The sequence below is a fragment of the Emydura macquarii genome, unplaced genomic scaffold (genome assembly GCF_026122565.2).
Source record: "Emydura macquarii macquarii isolate MOO-44397 ecotype Brisbane River unplaced genomic scaffold, CSIRO-AGI_Emac_v2 contig_561, whole genome shotgun sequence".
Classification (NCBI taxonomy): Eukaryota; Metazoa; Chordata; order Testudines; family Chelidae; genus Emydura; species Emydura macquarii.
Window position 1 is genome coordinate 3766198 of NW_027130698.1, and position 18760 is coordinate 3784957.

The 18760-nt window shown below is 40.9% G+C and overlaps 1 protein-coding gene and 1 long non-coding RNA gene across 5 annotated transcripts in view; one reads left to right on the forward strand and one right to left on the reverse strand.

Annotated features, from left to right (window-relative positions):
• CHST8 (carbohydrate sulfotransferase 8) overlaps positions 1 to 18760 on the forward strand; it is a 230803-nt gene that overhangs the window by 43507 nt on the left and 168536 nt on the right. Inside the window, exon 2 of the mRNA XM_067540056.1 lies at positions 10969 to 11196. Coding sequence (XP_067396157.1) covers positions 11037 to 11196 — 160 coding nt within the window. The 5' untranslated portion in view covers positions 10969 to 11036. The remainder of the gene's footprint in view (positions 1 to 10968; positions 11197 to 18760) is intronic.
• LOC137147729 (uncharacterized) overlaps positions 7874 to 18760 on the reverse strand; it is a 213055-nt gene continuing 202168 nt past the window's right edge. For 3 of the 4 annotated variants that reach the window (XR_010918315.1, XR_010918316.1, XR_010918313.1), the window contains one exon: positions 10596 to 11156. This is a non-coding gene — a long non-coding RNA (uncharacterized lncRNA). Of the gene's footprint in view, positions 8010 to 10595; positions 11157 to 18760 lie in introns of those variants that run through there. The other variant, XR_010918314.1, reaches the window with a different exon arrangement.

The window sequence follows — 18760 nt, forward strand, 5'->3', positions numbered from 1 at the left end:
CGCTGCATGCAATTCTCAGCGGTGACCCCACCACTGTGCCACCGCGCAGCATCGATACCTCCTCAGAATCCCAGTCCAGAACAAATGAGGAGGCTCTGTGGATGAGGAAAGCAGGGTGCAGAAGAGTGGGGTATCCATTCTCCCTAAGAGCCAGGACCTGTTCATTACCCCGGAGCAGCCCTGCCACACACAGGACAGTGGGACTGATCAAGATGCTGGGGATGGCACGTCTGGTGAGTGTGTGTCAAATCTAATTTTTGCGGTTATGTCCCCAGTCCAGCTTCTTAAAAGGAGTTTGTGTTTTTGAGGGGATGGGCTTCCTGGGTGTTGCCAAATTTCATTGGAGAGTTACTCTCGGAACAGACTATTTATGTGCAGAGGTATGCTCAGAGAATCCTCTGTGGATATCTCAAGGCAACTTTCATCTAGGTAATCTGTAATCCTTTGCAGAAGGTTTCCGGGGAGGGCAGCCTTATTTCTTCCACCATGGTAGGAGACTTTACCCCACCACTCTGCTATTAAATGAGCAGGCATCATTACAGAACACAGCATAGCAGCATAAGGGCCAGGCCTGTACCCCGATGCTTGCAGCAAATCTTCCTTTTCTGCCTGCATTACCCTTAGAAGACCGATATCACACAGTCACCTAGGGAAGATGGCACAAGTTTAAAATACCTGACCAATACAGTCAGTTGGTGTTATTCCTCTACCGTGGCCGGTGGCCCTGTGCACCTCCCCAAGACAATATCTAGTTCTGGTTTTGTTGCTATGGGCGTTACGGGTCAGGACACTGGTTGCCCTATGTTTTCTACTGCTACACTTCACCCGCAGCATTCTCTAATCTGTTTTGCCCGCCTCCTCCCAAACCGGTCCTTGGGATGTTACAGGGGAGCCCGGTGATCCCTGTTGATCCCGGTGGATTGTGGATTTGAAGTGCTAATTAAACCTCTTGCTTAAGGGGCCCTTGCTTACCATGTCTGGAACGCCACTCCAATCCGTCCGCAGATTGGAATGTGGGTCTGGCTTAGCCTTGTGAACATGGGTCTGGCTTAGCCTTGTGAACATGAAGGGGAATTCTTTTTACATTGTAATATTTCTTTTACTACTTTGGGTCAGATAACAATGGTAACTTTGTGCTTTGCTTTTCTTACCGTCGACACTTTGGCCTTCAGCCCTCCTTGCAGAACTCCTGCTGAAAGAGTTTCCCAGATTAGGAAGCGGAAAAAAACCAAAATGCGGGCTGACATGTTTAGCGAACTAATGAATGCCTCAGTGGCTGCTGACACAGAGCTCAGAGTCTGGAGGATGTCCTTGTCTGAAAAACTAGACATGGAACACAGAAGATCAGCGCAGGAGCGTGATATGCAACAGGAGATGTTGCGTATTATGAGGGATCTGTCCAACATGCTGAGGTGTCTGGTAGAGATCCAGGAAGAGAAGCAGCAGGACAGACTCCCTCTGCAACCCCTCCAAAACGTTGCACCACCTACCACTTTGTTATCAGCCCCCACCCCCAAGCGCTCTAGGCTGAGCAAGATGCAGAATGTGCTGCACTCCACATTGGTGGAGGCGAGGAGAAAGACGCGATGGCTCCTTTAAGAACTGCACACAACCACAGTTGTTTGCAAAATGATACTTTACAAAGTTAACTTATCCTCCTTTCCCCCCATTGAAACAGGTCATAAATAAAACTTTGCAACTTTAAAAAACATCTGTCTTTATTCATTCATAGCTTGGACAGGAAAGGAAGGAGAGGGGACCGCTGATGCAAGGGTGGAGGATGGGAAAGAGAAAGACACAGCAAAGATGTACATTACTGCGGTTCATTGCGAAACCAATTTTTCAATGCTTCCCATAGGGGAAGCGCTCTGTGGTTGGCTCTAAGTATAGTGCTGGAATCTGGCTGTTCAAAATTTATGGCCAGCCTATCAGCCTCCAAGGCCTAACCCTGGGGGAATTTTTCACCCTTTGTTTCACACAAATTATGGAACACACAGCATGCAGATAAAACTGATGGAATGTTCTTTTCACTGATGTCAAGCCTAGTGAGTAGACATCTCCATCTGGCCTTTAAACGCCGAAGTGCACATTCCACCACCGTTCTGCACTTGCTGGGCCTATTATTGAAACACTCCTCACTGTCCAGGTGCCCGATGAAGGGCTTCATTAGCCAAAGGATTAAGGGGTAGGCAGGATCCCCCGGGATCACTGTTGTCATTTCAACATCCCCAATATTTATTTTTTGGTCAGGGAAGAAAGTGCCCGCCCTACAGCTGATCGAACAGACCAGAGTTCCTAAAGATGCATGTGTCATGCACCTTTCCTGACCACCCCACAACAGTGATGTCGGTGAAATGTCCCTTGTGATCCACAAGGGCCTGCAATACCATTGAGAAGTATCCCTTCTGGTTTAGGTACTTTGTGCCAAGGTGGTCAGGTACTAGGATAGGGATATGCGTGCCATCTATTGTCCCCCCACAGTTTGGGAACCCCATTGCGGCAAATCCATCCACTATGTCCTGCACATTTCCCAAGTCATTACCCTTCGTAGCATTAGTCTATTAATGGCCCTGCACACTTGCATCACAACAGCTCCAATGGTGGATTTACCGATTCCGAACTGACCAGTAGCAGTCTGGGGTTGCTAGCTTCTACAGAGTGATGGCCACTCATTTCTCCTCTGTCAGAGCAGGTCTCAAGCGAGTATTAATGCATTTTAGGGCTGGGGACAGCTCCGCACAAAGTTCAGAGAAAGCAGCATTTTGCATACGAAAGTTCTGCAGCCACTGATCATCATCCCACACCTTCATAACGATGCGATATCACCAGTCTGTGCTTGTTTCCTGGGACCAGAACCAGTGCTCCACAGACTGAAGATGATGCGTGACAGCCTGCAGCAAACAGGAATTGTTTTGCTCTATGGCTTGTAGCAGTGCGGCCCCTGTAACATTGTTATTTTCCATGCTGCGGCTCCTGTCTCGCCTTTGAAATATTGCGGGATAAACTGTGAGGTATTTGCGATGCTCACAATGATAGTGCAGAGCTGAGCAGGCTCCATGTCTCTCCGGCTACAGCGTATGCGCAGCATAGCAAACGGTGTGAAAAAGCATTTGCTGTTTGTTTGGGACAAGAAGGGAGGGGAAGGAAACATGTTGCATCATGGGAGGATGATAAGCTTCCCAAAATCCTCTGTGGCTAGTTGCACTATGGGATGGCTACCCACAATGCACTACTTGGAACATTGACCCAAGCGTGGCGAGTGGGGACGCAAGAGCCCGACGCAAGGAGCGTGGTGTAATGACGCTCCTGCGACTTCTACAGTTCAGCGGGTGAAAGTTGATTTAAAATAAATTGACTTCACTCTGCAGTGTAGACATACCCTAAGAAGCCACTGACAAACAATCAAAATGGGCATTGATTTACAGTGTAGTCCATAGTTTGCAACTGATGTCCAAAGTCACACATTGTCTCTCATCTCTCAGAGATGAAAGCACCTGCCTTGTGATGTTCTGAAATGTTCAATGCGGATCATTGTTTCCAGGGTAGGTTAAAGATTGGAACTTCTTTTGTGCAGCTGGCAATCCGGTGAAGGGCGCATTTCAGTGAAATACAATTCTGAGTGTGAGCTGGAGTCATGGCCCTGAGAATCCACCAAAAAAAAAACAAACCCAAAAAACAAAAAACAAAAACACACTTCTGAAAACGTAATGTTTGTTTAAAAATCCAACTGAGGAGAGGGGGACAATGGTTTCCCAATTTGTAATGGTCTCTTTCTGACCGGCCACTGACTTCCTGCTTTAAACTTGTGAAATTTAAGAGCATTTCTACCAGCTTTTAGAACCAAACACTATCACATTTGGCACATGCTGCTGCATGAAATATTGTAAGTGGGACAGTGTCCCTTTAAATTATGCTGCCAAATCCAGAATGGGAGAGAAGCTTTGCTTGGACCTAGTGGATCAAAACATCTGAATAAGAGTATTTGCACCATTACTATTCTGGTGCTGAAGGAAGCCAGAAGCCTGAAAGATTCACTATTTACACTGTCACTATATGGTTCCAGTGAGATGTTAATTTGAAAGAAAGTAAAGAAGGCTTTTTCATTTCAAATTTAAAATGCTTTAGAGATTTTTTTGGGGGGAGCCTACAAATGTTCTTTGAGAAAGTGAGTGCATTCTCTTGCTAATGACTTACTGTAGTTTTGAGGAAATTTGTAACACATGACTCCTGCAGCAATTTGTACCCTGATACTTAGAGAAGAAAAATCTTTCTGACTTTGAAAGGATTATGTGGGTTGTTTACTGTCCCTTCTTTGGCTTTAATAATATATGAAGGCAGAAATCAGAAGTGCCTGCTTCTTGTTGCCATATGTGATGGGAATTGGATAGGCGGGTTGTGTGTTTTTTTCAAGTGTTGACACCCGGTTTTTCAGTTCCAATCACGTAGAACAATTTTGTCGTCTCTTATAGTTATGTCAAACCTCAGCAGTGAGTTCAGACCTAGATGAATACACCTGTTAGTGATATCTAGGGACAGCTCTAAAACTGATGGGAAGAGGTTGCTCAGCTGTAACAGAATCTGACCCATTGATGTTTGACAAACTAAGTTTCCACAAGAACAGGGAAAATCCGAATAACCGCCTTCTAGCACAGCTATGAATTTTATAGGTTGTCGTCTTCGTGGTATGTGGATTTGTCCTAATGTAAGTTAAAAGAAGCCACTGTAATGCACAGAATTTTCTTAATGTCAGAAACACGCAAATTGCATAATGAGAATGTTTGTCTTTTAAGAGACTGTGAAATTCAAGATGCGTAAGGGCATAAATGAGTGGAGAATAGAGCCAGTAAAAGTCAATAGGTTCTGCATAATTTACTATAACACTGAAGACGTGTTACGAGTGGCAGATAGCATATGTGGCCAATTCAGCAATTTCGCTGAGACCTAGCAGCACCTCAAGCTGCACAGAGAAACGAATGCCAGATCACCAGCTAAAGTCAGGAGTTCCAGTTCATTGGAACCTCAATTCCTGCCTGCTCGAGTGACTCTTGGCAAAGCGGAGAGCTTAAAACAAGGATGAATAAAATAATCAAACAGGCAAGACAGGTATGCTCACGTTCTCTCTCACTCTTACTTGTTGGGTTCCAACTGCTAGTTTGGTTCTGATATTTGACAGAGCTGACTAGGCCTATCAGAAAGTCTATACCAAAGCCATATTGTGATGGAGGTCTAAATCAAAAATACTTTGTTCAAAAATAAGTGCCCTTTCATGTTCTATGGCACATGTTGAGAGCCCCAACCCTGGAGTTTTAGAGATGGGAGAGCTATAATTCCCCCTATCTGCGATATTACAATGAGCAGTGAATTCTAGGTACAACTTGGATAGTCCACTTATGACTTTCATCTGCTTAGGTTTCCTGTGTCAGTGCAAGCCTCAATTTCAAGTCCCATTATATATTTTCCCTGTCATGGAGCTGATCAGAAAACCATATTTCCCACAAGAAATGTTGAATGAAAAATCTTGAATTGAAAATTTTCAGGCAAAAAGCTTTCGTTTTCCAGGGGGAAATTTCAAACTGAAAATGTTAATTTCATTTTGACTTAACACAACAGTTATATTTGGTTTTATGGTTTCAAAAAACAATGAAACAACATTCTAAGTCATGAAGTGTCAACTGAAAACACTTTTTTTTCTGTGAAAAATTTTGAAATAAACACAAATTTTCATCAGAATATGTAGTAAATGTGTGGGCAAGAAGAGAAAGGTGTGTGACACACTACCACCCAAAGGTGCACTCTTGCTGAGTGGAAAGCCACTCACCAAGGGGACTAATGGTTTTTCACTTCCTCTCCATGCTACAGAAGGTAAAAAACTTTGGCATTAATGATTGGGTTTAATTTTTTTTCCTAATGTCAAAGGAAAAAGCTGACAGTGACCAAATGAGAGATTTGTATCTGTCTTTGAAATCCAACCTATAGTGGAGAGATACATGTCTGTACATCCCTCTTCTTAGACAGGTGTTATGGCAAGTTTAACAGACACTACAGATCAGGTATAATGTAGAGAGTGAATGCATGAAAGATAGGAGGACTTGGTGCCCTGGAAGCAGTCTGAGGTAAAGGAGTAAAAGGAATGTGTGTCTGGCATAGCCTCAGGTATCAGAGAAAGAATTCGCGCTCTCTCTCTCTTCTTCTCCTTCTCCCTCTCTAAGCTGGTGTGCCTAGTAATGATAAACATCCACTTGGGTGCCCACTCAAAGACGCACCACCCGCACAGCACTGAAGATAAGACGTACACATCCTACAATCGTTTCCCAACCCCTAACATCATATTCCAACTCAGCCGCCCCACTCCTTGGTGTGTTTGCACTGTTTCATTTGCATTAGAGATGTCACACAGAATAAGAATACATCTCTGAACTAGCACTATGGATTAATTTGACTGGGTGAGTCTCCTCAACTCAACTTAAAAATGTTCCTAGCGTGCAGCTTTAAACTGGGGAGTGCACTATTCAATAATAGGTACCCACACTTCTGTGGCCAGGAAAGATAAGAGGAGCTAGAACAAATAGGACAAAGATAGGTATGCAGTAGAACACGATGTATGTGGAAAGGGAAGCATCAATCCCAGCCTTGGAAAGATGCAGATGCTTACATGCTATTGCAGCCCTTTGAATAAAGCTGTGAGGCTTTGTCTTCTCTATGCTTGGAGCCTGCTGTCAACCAGAGGATTTGGTTCAAGCTACAGCAACTCACACGGCATGAAAAATGAAGTAGATGTCGTGCATGTGAACTAAACATTAACACTGATTTCTGTGAGATTTGTAATTGTCTAATTTAGCAATCAAAGTGTTTGTAAACAATTGGAGCATTTTGTTGACTCATTGATGTATGTGTTGGTATCAGCCAGATATCAACACTAGTCAACATGCATTTCTTCACTTGGGGCTGGGCAGGCATTGGGCAGGCCAGCCTGAGTAAGGGGGAGTGCATGGCTGCCCTGCCCAAGGAGCACAGCAAAGATGTGGGGGACCCCAGGCAGCAATCGACAGCAGAGGGGAGGAGGGACATGGTGAGCAGTGATGGGGGATGAGCAGGAGAGGAGAGGAGGGAGGCACGTGGCGAGCGGTGGCAAGGGGAGGAGCTGAGCGGGGAGGAGGGAAACGGCTGCAGGGAGGCCGAGCAAGGAATAGATTGTGGAAGAGAGGAGGGGGACCAAGCGGGGAGGTGGGGTGGCGGGGTGGGACGCGGCAGCAAGCGGGGCAGGGCCTGGGGCACAGCAGGGGTGGACTGTGGGTGAGGGGCCACGGGCAGAAGAAGCGGGAGAGGGAACTAGCCTCCCCGAGTGGAAGCTGTCACCCTGCTGTCTATAGCCTGGCCCCTTTTAAAAATCGCGGGCCCCTGGGCAATTGCCCCCTTTGCCCTCCCCTTCAGCAGGCCTGTTTGCATTGCTGTGTAAGTCACATGCCCTTAAACTATGTTTTCCAAAACATCCCATGCCAGAGATACTGGATGTGCACAAACATAAGCCACCCTCTAACTAAAGGGGGAAGGAGCTTTCCCTGGGGCCATGTTATCCCATTACGCTCTTCAGCAGGTTTTCCCTCCATCTTCATCTGAAACAGCTTATACTGGTCACTGCAGACACAAGACACGGGTCTGGATGGACCACTGGCCTGTTCTAGAATGGCAGTTTCTGGGCTTCTACCTGAAGAATTAGATCATAGGTAGAAGCCTCGTTTACACACCTATCAACTTCATTCCTCATGAAGTGTCAGATTTGTTGGTGGATCAACAAGAGTTTAGAATCAGTAAACAACCTCATGTTATCAGGCACCTGAAGATAGACTGGTTTATGCATTTCTGCCAAAGAATTTAATGCAAAGGATACATTTGTCTTTTCACTGCAGTTTTCAACAAACTCTTTTTGCATTTCTTGGGTTGATGCATTATTTTGGTGACAAATCATTCACAGTAATATGTTCGACCCATAATATTCCAGATGTGTGTTGCTGAAACGCACAACTACAATGAGCCACTTTATGTGCCACTCCTTTCAGGTACTTTAAGTAAAATGTCCTTTTCATTTAAAATGAAAACTGCTTTCTGTCAAAAGACTGAGGCCCTCCCTCTATGACCTAGAACTTTGTGTGAGATGCTGCAGGTAACTCATTTTCAGCGGTATCTCACTCTACAGTATATACTACACTAGTTCATCTCCAGTAAAACAGCTAATGTAATATGGCTTTCCCGTCATGTTAGTTTGCAATGTCATTCTGCCATTCTAATTTGCTTTCAGTATCACCTGGGAGCATGAAGGAATTCAGTCTGCTTCTATCTTTGCAAATAAAGGGTGTGATGTCTGAAATTTCTGCTAAAATATTCATGGAGTCATATTTCATGGTTTTACCTCCAACCATAGCACACTTTTCTTTAAATGTTTGGTTTTTTTAGTGATACACCACCAGCTTCTCTCATATTTGATACTCATACTTACCTTCCTCAGAGGTATTATGGTAATTAATGAATGTCTGGAAGGTGCTAATTATCATCATATGCACATACTCCTGCCGCTTTCAAGGACAGAGCGCTCAGATACCATTGTGATGGGCAACTGTACAAAAACTGATTGCTAGAAAGGGTTTTATCCACCAGAAAAGGTGTAGAGAGAGTATAAATTACACATATTTCACTGCATTCTTGTAGGTTCTGAGTGACCCACTTCGTGAGATATAGTTACTTTGCTGTGTAGAAAGTTACGGTCAACTTGACAATGGAAGTTAGAACAGAAACCCTCGTGCAGCAGCCTTATGCAATGCACCTCCAATAATACTGTATAGTCCCAATATTGATGTTATCTTATTAATCATTTTTAAAATTACATATGATTAGAGTCTTTTAATAATCTCTCCTTGATATTTTCCTAACAAGCATTTTCATTTGTGTGTATAACTGGTTTTAGGGTTTGTGCTTCCGCAACTTAAACAGGCCTGGGGAATGCATGCCTAGCATGTATAAAAAGTTGTTCTCATTCACCAGGCTCACAAGCCTAGGGCAAGTTAATTAAAGTCAACTGAGTGAAAAAATAATTACAGGAAAGTATAGCTGGGAGAAGCCCAAACCCATAATTTAGAGCCTTTAGAGATTTGTTGTTTTTGTTGAGAGGTGGTTGTGGAAGGGGACTCCTTTTTTCTTTTTCTCTGACTCCCTCTTTATTCGTTTCTGGTGAATTTAACAGACTTTCATTTGGAGAAAATAATAATATGGGGCTATTTTCCCCTCAGTATTCCCACATGTAGCTTATAACTTTGATTAAATGTTGCATATTGAAAGGACAATGCATGATGTAACGGATATGATATAATGGAACTATTAAATAATATTAATTAGAAAGGTGCATTCACAGGTATGTTGGAATGACCTGTGTGACTTTTGACTCTGGTTTTACTTTGAATAAAATTTTTTGAACAAATGGAGAGAAGTTTAGATTTCTCTCTCTCTGTTTTTTAAACTAGGTTCTAATTGTTTTGGAAGTCACCATTTGCTAAAGGCGCTCTCATTCCTGCTCAAAAACGGGATTTGTAAAACTCAAATTTAGGCACACTTTGTTGTAAATTAAGAGATAACTGTGCATTCACTTAAATTCCTGTCAACAGACTTAGGAAAGGATAAAACATTACTGGTTATGACACAGTCCCTAAATAATACAATGGGAATCTAAAATTAAAACACCTACAAAAGAGACCTATTCTAAGAAATTTAACAGTGCTGAAGACCATTTGACAAATAGCATTTCTCCAAACAGCATTTGTCCTTTGTCCCTGGTGTTTAGTAATGCAACATTGTTTTGGATCTTACTGTTCTTTCGCGCTCCATCCCCCCCCCTCCACTATCGCAATTTTTTTTTTTTTTTTTTTTAGGGTAAACATTTCCATTTAGTCTTTTGGGTTCAAATTTTAGGTAAGTTGTCAAGCTACAACCCCTGTCTCACCCAGCTATCACCACTATTTAACTATGTTTAGACGGGATCATAGTGTCTGAACTTGCAGACACTTAAATGCTGATACAGCAAGACACTTAATTCTTGTGCTTATCATTAAGCACAAGTAGTCCTATTGATTTCAGCCTTTTACCTAAGTGCTTTGCTGAATTGGGGCTTTATTACCAACTGTAGAGTGTTGTTCTGTGACTAGCCCTATTCCAATTTCACTGGGATTACATACGGTAATAAGTGCTGCCTGGTAGTATTTGCAGCGCTTAGCCCAAAGACTCTCTCATAGAACTTAGGGAAGGAAAGAGCTAATAGTTCATATAGCCCATCTGTCCTGCCAATGCCAGCCAGGTCCAAGCCAGGTATTTTGTCCAACCTAGTTAAAGATGACCCAAGCACCTGGGTCATTACTTCCCTTGGGATACACCACTTCCTTAGGTCAATATGCCCACCTAGATTCATAAATGGGATGCATATTCAGCCCACATTACAGGCTGTTTAAGAAAAGTCATTTTCCTATTGGATAATACAGAAACCTGCAAACTGTTTCTGTCATTCTCTCCATGTTTGCTATGCAAGATGCAGCTCATGCAATCATTTTCTCCACATTGTCACCCTTTATGTTTTCATATTGCTTAACAAGTGAAAAACAAAAAGTGACACATGCTTCAGTTGGAGCAAACAGGCTGTTAAAAAGGGGGTTCTGTGCAAGTACATTCCACTGCATGATAATTTCCCCCAAATTACATTTTTTTTTATGTTCCACATTTTCCTCTAAACAAGTGGAAAACACAGTGATACATATATTATACATTACAACTAAGGGGCAGAAATTGACCAGATACATGCAATTAGATTAACCAGGGTGATATGTAGATCAACTATCAGATCTTTAAAAAAAAATCAACCTGTCTTGACAAAACCTTGTCATTGAAAAATAAATGGTGTATGTGGGTGTGTTATTTTTTTACCTCTTGTAGATGGTATTGTAAAGGAATGGCAGCCGAGAAGATGAGACTATGAGTGAAGAGTGTGTCTTGGAGATTGCATGCAGTTCATTTTCCTGGGTCAAAAGTGGATTGATTTGAGAACAATAATTATGAGGCTGACGTGTATGTTCTCCTTCATCTTGCTGTTTGGAGCAGCTGGGCTTGTCGTCTTCATTCATCTGCAGGATCCAGAAGACATCGTTCATCAGCAGACACCAGGTTAGTGTTCCAGTTTCTATTCAGTAATTTTGCCCTGTATCTTTGACACACTTTACAGATGTTACAAAAGGGATGTGAGCATAAATATTCTTTAGGACTAATATTTAATTTTTATAACGCAAACCTGGGGACTAAATATTTGCTCAAAATAAATCTTGCTTAAAAACAAGACTCGATAAAGAATGGCAGGTTATGTGAGAATCTTTGCTTTGTCAAGGTCAGCTTGAGTTGAGGCCAGATTCTGTTCCCATTTAGACTGGGGTAAATCCAGAATTACTCCACTGGCTTCAGCCATACACATACATGCCTCTCAACCTGCCATTGCCCTGTGGGGTGTAGTGTGAAACACAGACACAAAATGAGGGACACAAGAAAATTATTCACTCAGGAAGTTTAAAAAGTTGTGGGATTCCGTCCTTTAGTGCGAATAACTCATGATTCGTTATTTCTGTCAATTGTCACAATGAGAGTTTGAGGAGACCATATCTGTGGAAAGTAGGTAACTTCAGGACTAAAATGAGTGATGTCCTTCAAAATGAGGGACAGTTGACAGCTTTGCACCAATAGAAGCATGGGACGTGTGTTAACTAAGGACTTGTCTACATTGCCTCATAGTGCAGACTATGGGGGTGTGAGCTGCAGTGTGCACTAAATGTTTCTCTAACTGCCCCATTGTATATCCTGTTAGTATGAACTAAAAAGATACCTACTTCATGATAATGTAGTCCCAACTGGTGGGGCTACATTAATGCGAACTAGGTTCCTTTCAATTAGTACTAGTAGAGTCTACCCGGGGAAGTTACAGAGCAATACTTTAGTGTGCACTACAGCTCACACCCTGTAACCCACACTGTGGGTCCATTTAGACAAGCCCTTGCTTACACACGATACCTCAGTGCTGAGCATACAGTAATGAGGGCAGTATAAAAACCTAGACAGATTCCATTGGAGTTACTCCAGATTCATTGTGGTCTAACAGAGGGCAGTTTGGTCCAGTGTGTTCTTTTTTATATGAGCTGGATATTGTCATTTAATTAAATGTTACATCTGTTTGCTTGTCACAATTAATGTGCAGTTTGTAATATTTTGTGTATTTTAAAGGCAAAATATTGCTACCACGTTAAAGGAGCTGTACTCTGACACACAGAGCCCTGAAATAGTTATTACATTGAGTGCTACCCTCCCCATCCAGACTTAAGTGCTTGTCTCTTTATCCTCAAACCTACTTAAATCTTAATATATATGTTATTTAGACCAACTGCACTCTAATTTTGAAAGCAGTCACTCAGCTGCAACTGTGGAACTAGTGAATCAAAACTGTGTCACTGACTGAAAGGATTTGCCAGTCACTTCACTTGCTTTTTAAAATTAATTTTGTATATTTAAATGCAAAACAACTTGCATATTAAACTGACATTATGGGCTAAATTCTGCTCTAAGATGTGTGTCTATAAATCCATTTGAAGTCAATGGAAGCTGCATGTACACATTTGAAAGAGGAAATAAGAATAAGAAGAAACATTTGAAACAGGTTAGACCATCATATGCTTCCTGCAATAGCCCAGTTCATTGGCTTAGTTGAGGGTGCACAGAATATAGGCAAGGTTAGGAACTGGCCCAAGGTCTTTGCAGACACCTGCAATACTTAGACACAAAGTAGCTTATCAAGAGCCTGTATTCTTAACTTACTAATATGTTTTGTTTTCTACATTGAAAGTAGCTCAACTTGTTTATATAGGATCCACTGTTGTTAGTAATATAGGAGAAACCAGATATGCTATGGTTCTTTCCTAATACTATATGAATTCAAAAAGAAGTCCATGTAACAAACACTAATTTTGGGTCAGATCTCTGCAAATGGAGGATGAGCCAAAACCCCAGCAAATCTAGGAGTGGGGCAGCATCTCTTCCATGGCATTGTTTCTCCTTTTCTCCCTGTGGAACGACCTACATGGGATTAAACTCTGAAGATGTGGAGGAGATGACTCAAGGGCCTGAGGGTTTGTGGCCAGGAATTGACCGTCATCACAGCCTCATACTCTCCAGTCCAATGGGACTTTTCATCTGACAATCCTCTAAGACTTAGATTATATCTGCAAAATAGGATTGTTAAATAACGAGGCTCTGCCTTCATTCTGTACTAGGACAACAACAAAATTCCCAGTGAAAAATGTTCACATTTGCAATTAGCCTTTCATTAAATAAATAAGACAAGTTAAGCATGAAAAATTTAAGGATTCACTAATCTTTCTATTAGGCCGCAATAGAAACAATAGGTAGGTGCGTGGAAATTAATTCCACGATAACCCTGGGCAAACTCCCTCTAAAAACAAAATATTTTTTTCCTTTAGCCTATTTGGATTAAATTCAATCCTCAGGTTTACAATGCAATGTTCCAGATGAAAAGTTCACCATTTTTGACTCCAACAAATATGTGGTTTCATATGTCCACAAAAAAATAGATGCACCAAGCACTCTAGGTGAGTTACACCTGCAGGATTGATCTGCTCTTGACACCATTGTTTACTATCTGTTGGATCTTTAATCATTTTCATAATTAAAAATAATTGTTAGTTCACATTCTACTTATGAAAGTCAAAGAGCTTTATAGCAGTGGCTTAAACTAGGCCCTGTGTAAGCTTTTCCATGTTTCTCTGCCATTGCCTTTTAGTCTTGACCTGTTTTAGAGCATTGCTCTTCAAATCATGAGCTTCTCAAGCACTGTCTGCTGATTGTGACAAACTATTAAATGATTTTTGAGGTAGACATAAAGAATAGGATGAGGCCCAATTCATTTACACTTGAGATACCAATCAAGGTTTGAAAAGAAGCATCCTCAGAGAGAGTTACTATCTCAGTAACTAATTAGATTTTCATGGGCAGGGTCCTGTGTATGGATGTAAAATGGCTATTCCAAGGGGGGCTATTACTGCCAAAGATGTCTAATCTCTTGCTTGATTCACACACCCAACTCCCATTTACATTAATGGGAGTTAGACAGAGAGAAAAGCACACCCCCTGTGAGAAAGGCACTTCTGAATATCAGACCATGTAATTATTTTATAAGTGCTGAGCACCTTCAGCTGCCACTGAACTCAGGAGCTTCACATATTCAGTTTCTCTGAAACTCAGGCCAATTGTCCCAAAAGCATACTAGGTACTCTGTAGAACAGAAAGATACTATTCATTTAATTAAAAAGAAGAATAGACATGTTTTCTTACTGCACACTGCGTTCTATGGAAATCTGTCAGATTTGATCTGTCAGATAAGAGAGAAACACCAGGTGTGTGCAAAATGATGTTTTCCCTCCCTCATTCAGAATAGCACCTAAAAATATTAGTTTCTTTTAGAGACACAATATTGCTGTAATTTGCTTACATAATTGGTCCCTCAATAGAACAGAATAAATGTGTGTGTCATACTATTTAGGCCAACAGATTCTATATGACAGTTTTATTTATTAGCCTTTTACATTTCCCATGTAGTTACTATGTAGCAGAATGCATTTACAATGCATTGAAATCTCATCTGCAATGCTATGTAAAATAAAGAATATTTTTACGCCCAAAAAAGCAGCACAGTAGAGTTTTGCATTGACCCAAGCAGACATTTCTCACTGCTAATACGTTCAGTCATCTTTAATTTGGAATAGTGTAACTTCTGAAACAAGATTAATAAAAATACTTTGGTATTTTAGTTTTATCTGTCTGTTCTAGAAATTGTTCTTTATTGTTTTAGTCCTAGCACGCATGATGGCAAAACCTTGATGTACTACTTAAACCAGTATAAAACTACAGTCATAAAACTTTAAGTAATGCTTACATTACTTTCACTGAGCAAAGTACGCCTGACAGTAGCTGTTTGTGTTGATTTGTTACTATTCATTTATTCTTTCCCTGTGCTTCACATTGCTACCTAATTGTGATGCTGTACTGAGAAAGCAATATCAAAGTAATTTTCCACAACATTAGTTACAATTTTCTTCTGATCTTTCGAGTGAAACAATCCCATCCTGTTGGCTTCTGTGAACATATAAACCTTGATTACATTTATCTGTTGGAAACCAATGCTTACAAAGTATATATGTCCTGGATAGTGGGTGTATAGCCTTTTTTGCTGATTGACAAACATTCTGCCTGTATAGTTATATTATATAATGCACTTCATTCTGAACAGATATGGCTGTGACAGCCAGCCATTTATAGTGGACAAAACAGATTTCCCAAGCCAATATACTGAATTTAATACATATTTCTCTGGTCATTACAGAGACAATAACTTAACTTATGATAGACACTTTCTGGGCTTTTATGGAGAGTGTTACTATGCTGAATGTCAGCTGCACAGAGGGTGAGGGGGGTCTTGTGTTGAGAATTGGTGTGAAAATGAGATGGTCATGGAGGAAGGTAAGAAATGTAATGTCCTACCCATGGAGTCTCTGCAAACCTTCTATCCTTCTATAGCACTTTGAGAACTTCTTCTGATAGGCACTATATATATATGTGCAATTACATTATTATTATTACAACAGTTAAAGGATGCCTTTATGACTTGTGCTAGCAGAAAGGAAACTTTGGGGTAGATCAAGATACATTTTTCTAGTGATGCACAAGCAAGTTGTGTTAAATTCCCATGGCTTCTAACAGGACTTACAAATAAAAATCCCCCATCCATGATGGGGAATTAAACACCTAAAGATTTTATATTTGTGTAACATATTCAGTAATTGCCATTGCTCTCACTGTCTGGGAGCCTTAAAAAGAGCCAGCAGGATGGCCATCCATCATTACTGTACTCAGCAGTAAACATCAGAACAATGACATACTCCCCCAAAGACTGGGATTTATAAGAAGAAGCTGATATAACATCACCTTAGCACTATTGGTTAGTGCCAGCCCACAATTTTTGTATTCAGACCCTTAAAACTAGTCAGAACTCAAATCTGTGACAGCTGTGATTGTACAGTGCAGTGAAGTGTAACTAGGAAAAACAGTCATTGTCTCAATGCAGTTAATCGAAATGATATTAAGGTGGAGTTAGGATGAGGCTGAAAATTTGTGAACTCTGGAACAGCCAATCAGTGGCTTGGAGACAGAACTATGGTAATCAATACCAGGGTCACTGCTATAAAGTTGCACTATCCACAGTATCTATGGCTGTATAGAAAGCTTTTTCCTCTGGGCTCAGAAGTCAGAAGGCAAACACCTTTAGAAACAGATCAAGTGTGGAAAATTCATTCCAAAAGTTATGAAGATGTGCAAATTGGGTTAGAATAAAAACTGTTGTGCACTATTAACTAGAGCAGAGGCTGTCGGGCACAAACTAACAAAAACAAGCCCAAAAAGTATACAACTCGGCAGAATTGTTGAGTCTCTGCAGTAACTCTATTGTCATTGCTTCATCCAGTCAAGTCATACAACACAACACTGCCTTATTTTTATTTTCTGCTTCACCAGTGAAGATGGTAGAAGGGGGGAAGGAGAGCATAACTGTTATAATAAAATTCAATGCAGAGGGGAACCATAGTGCAGCAGTCTGACTGTATATCACAGCAGCCTTAGAGCAAAGACCAATATTGCAACTGCACTGTAATTCTCTCTTTCTTAATCACTTATTCAGCACACACACCTACACCTTGTTACTCACAAATTACAGTCCTGTGTAGCTGACTCCATTATAACCATGCATTTCCATAATATTATCCTACTGTACATTGCACTACTTGTTAATCGTACTAGAATTTTTTTTTTAATCCATGACAATGCAATTGAAAATAAATTGGCATCTTAAATATGATTTCAAAACTAACCTGGCTAACACCATCTATCCAAACCACATGCAAAAGAATCTGGTAACTGTATACCAGATGACTGGACTCCAGGCTGCATTTTTCAACCAGAGGTAACAGTACTGCTAAATATATGGAATTAGTTCAAGGAATGGATGCACTTTGAACAGCCACATTTGCCTTTCTTCTTCTCGCTGCCTCAGTCTTCTTTGACAGAGCTTTTCCCATAGTAAGTAGACTCCCTTCTGCCTTAACATCTTATTCCAATCAGTTTATGCTACTACTCTGTTTGAAGGAGGAAGACCTATATGCATCAGCATTGAGGTGAAGCACAAATTCTGGCAGTGCTGTGGTCTACATAGCATTCTGGATACGATTCATCTTTTTTCCTTGATGCTAAAGGTGGTTCTGGTTTTGACTGATTATGACTTTTGGATCTTGAAGCAAAGTTGTGCCGGTTCCCACAAAGTTGTCTAAGTAGTTACCAAGTAAACATACTACTATCTACTTCCTGACAGCGGAGTTTTTAAACAGGGGATATGCAGTCTAGAGCTCAGAGCAGGCATTCCAAATTGCTTTCACTGTGTGGAGCACAATACAGAGATTGTATTGTAGACCACCTGCCTTGACGTTCATGGTCACTTGGTCACCTCCGCTCAGTCCTGATTCTATAACAACCCTGTGACAACTACAGCAGTTATTGATAAACAGGAACCAATTTAATATCTTTGTAATTTTCTATCAAATGTACAATGGAGCTGAGCCAACGCCCACACAATCTGACCTCAACTTGCAACTTCCAGTTTCTCCCCTCCCCGCCCCCACACCTTTTGCTGAGAGTATTTATTCCTAGAAACAGACTTCTTAAAGGAGCTTTGTCTTTTTAGTAAATCCTATTTTTATAGGCCTTTGGAAGTTGACACCTCTGTGTTATGTCAAGCAAAATCAAAAGTGACCTGCCATAGTTGAGCTGCATTCAGTTATGGTGCTTGGCAACATGTCATATGCAAAATCAACAGTGCAGTGATGTGTCAGAAAAATGTAAGGATGATGGCTTTATGAAAGCATATTTCTAAACAATAACCCTGCATCCTCCTAAAATGCTTCCCAAAGATTTAAAGAGATGTTACAGAAATTTACAGAAGCTGATCAACAATCCTTAATTTTCACTCCATTACATTTTTTATTTTAAAAAACGTAAGTGAGTTTTCAGGTAGTTTCCTCCCATTTGTCAGCAGTTAATGAATTCAGCTGTGTTTCAAATACTGACATAATTTTAAACAATTTTAACTAACTAAAAAAAACACATTTTCAAGTGTATTTTTGATTGTGCCGTTTTAAAACTTTTTTATATAGTTTCCCTTTGTCAGTGTTGTTAACATTCTCCTAAAAGCTTAACCAAAACCTACCTCCACCAGTGTCGCCCTCTCATTTAGTAAACATTCATTTTTCCCTTCATGTTTCTAGTGGAGCTTGAAATTAAGCTGGTTCTTTTTTCTGTTACTGTTTTGTTTGTACATCTGCATCGTCAATCTCAGTTAACTATTGCTTTAGCATCAGTGAGGGGAGCAGAAGAGGCCAAATAATTGATTTTGTGTAGATCCTACATCAGTAGTGGTTATGGAGCTGATTGTCATTTTGTCTAACTAAATAATAGCTTTTCATTTGAAAGTGAATAATGATCCTTTAGAGGCTGGATCTAAAGCCCAACTTCAGTGGCTTAGTCCCTAACTGATTTATGCAAGACGGTGAATTGTCTCTACTCATATTTTCTG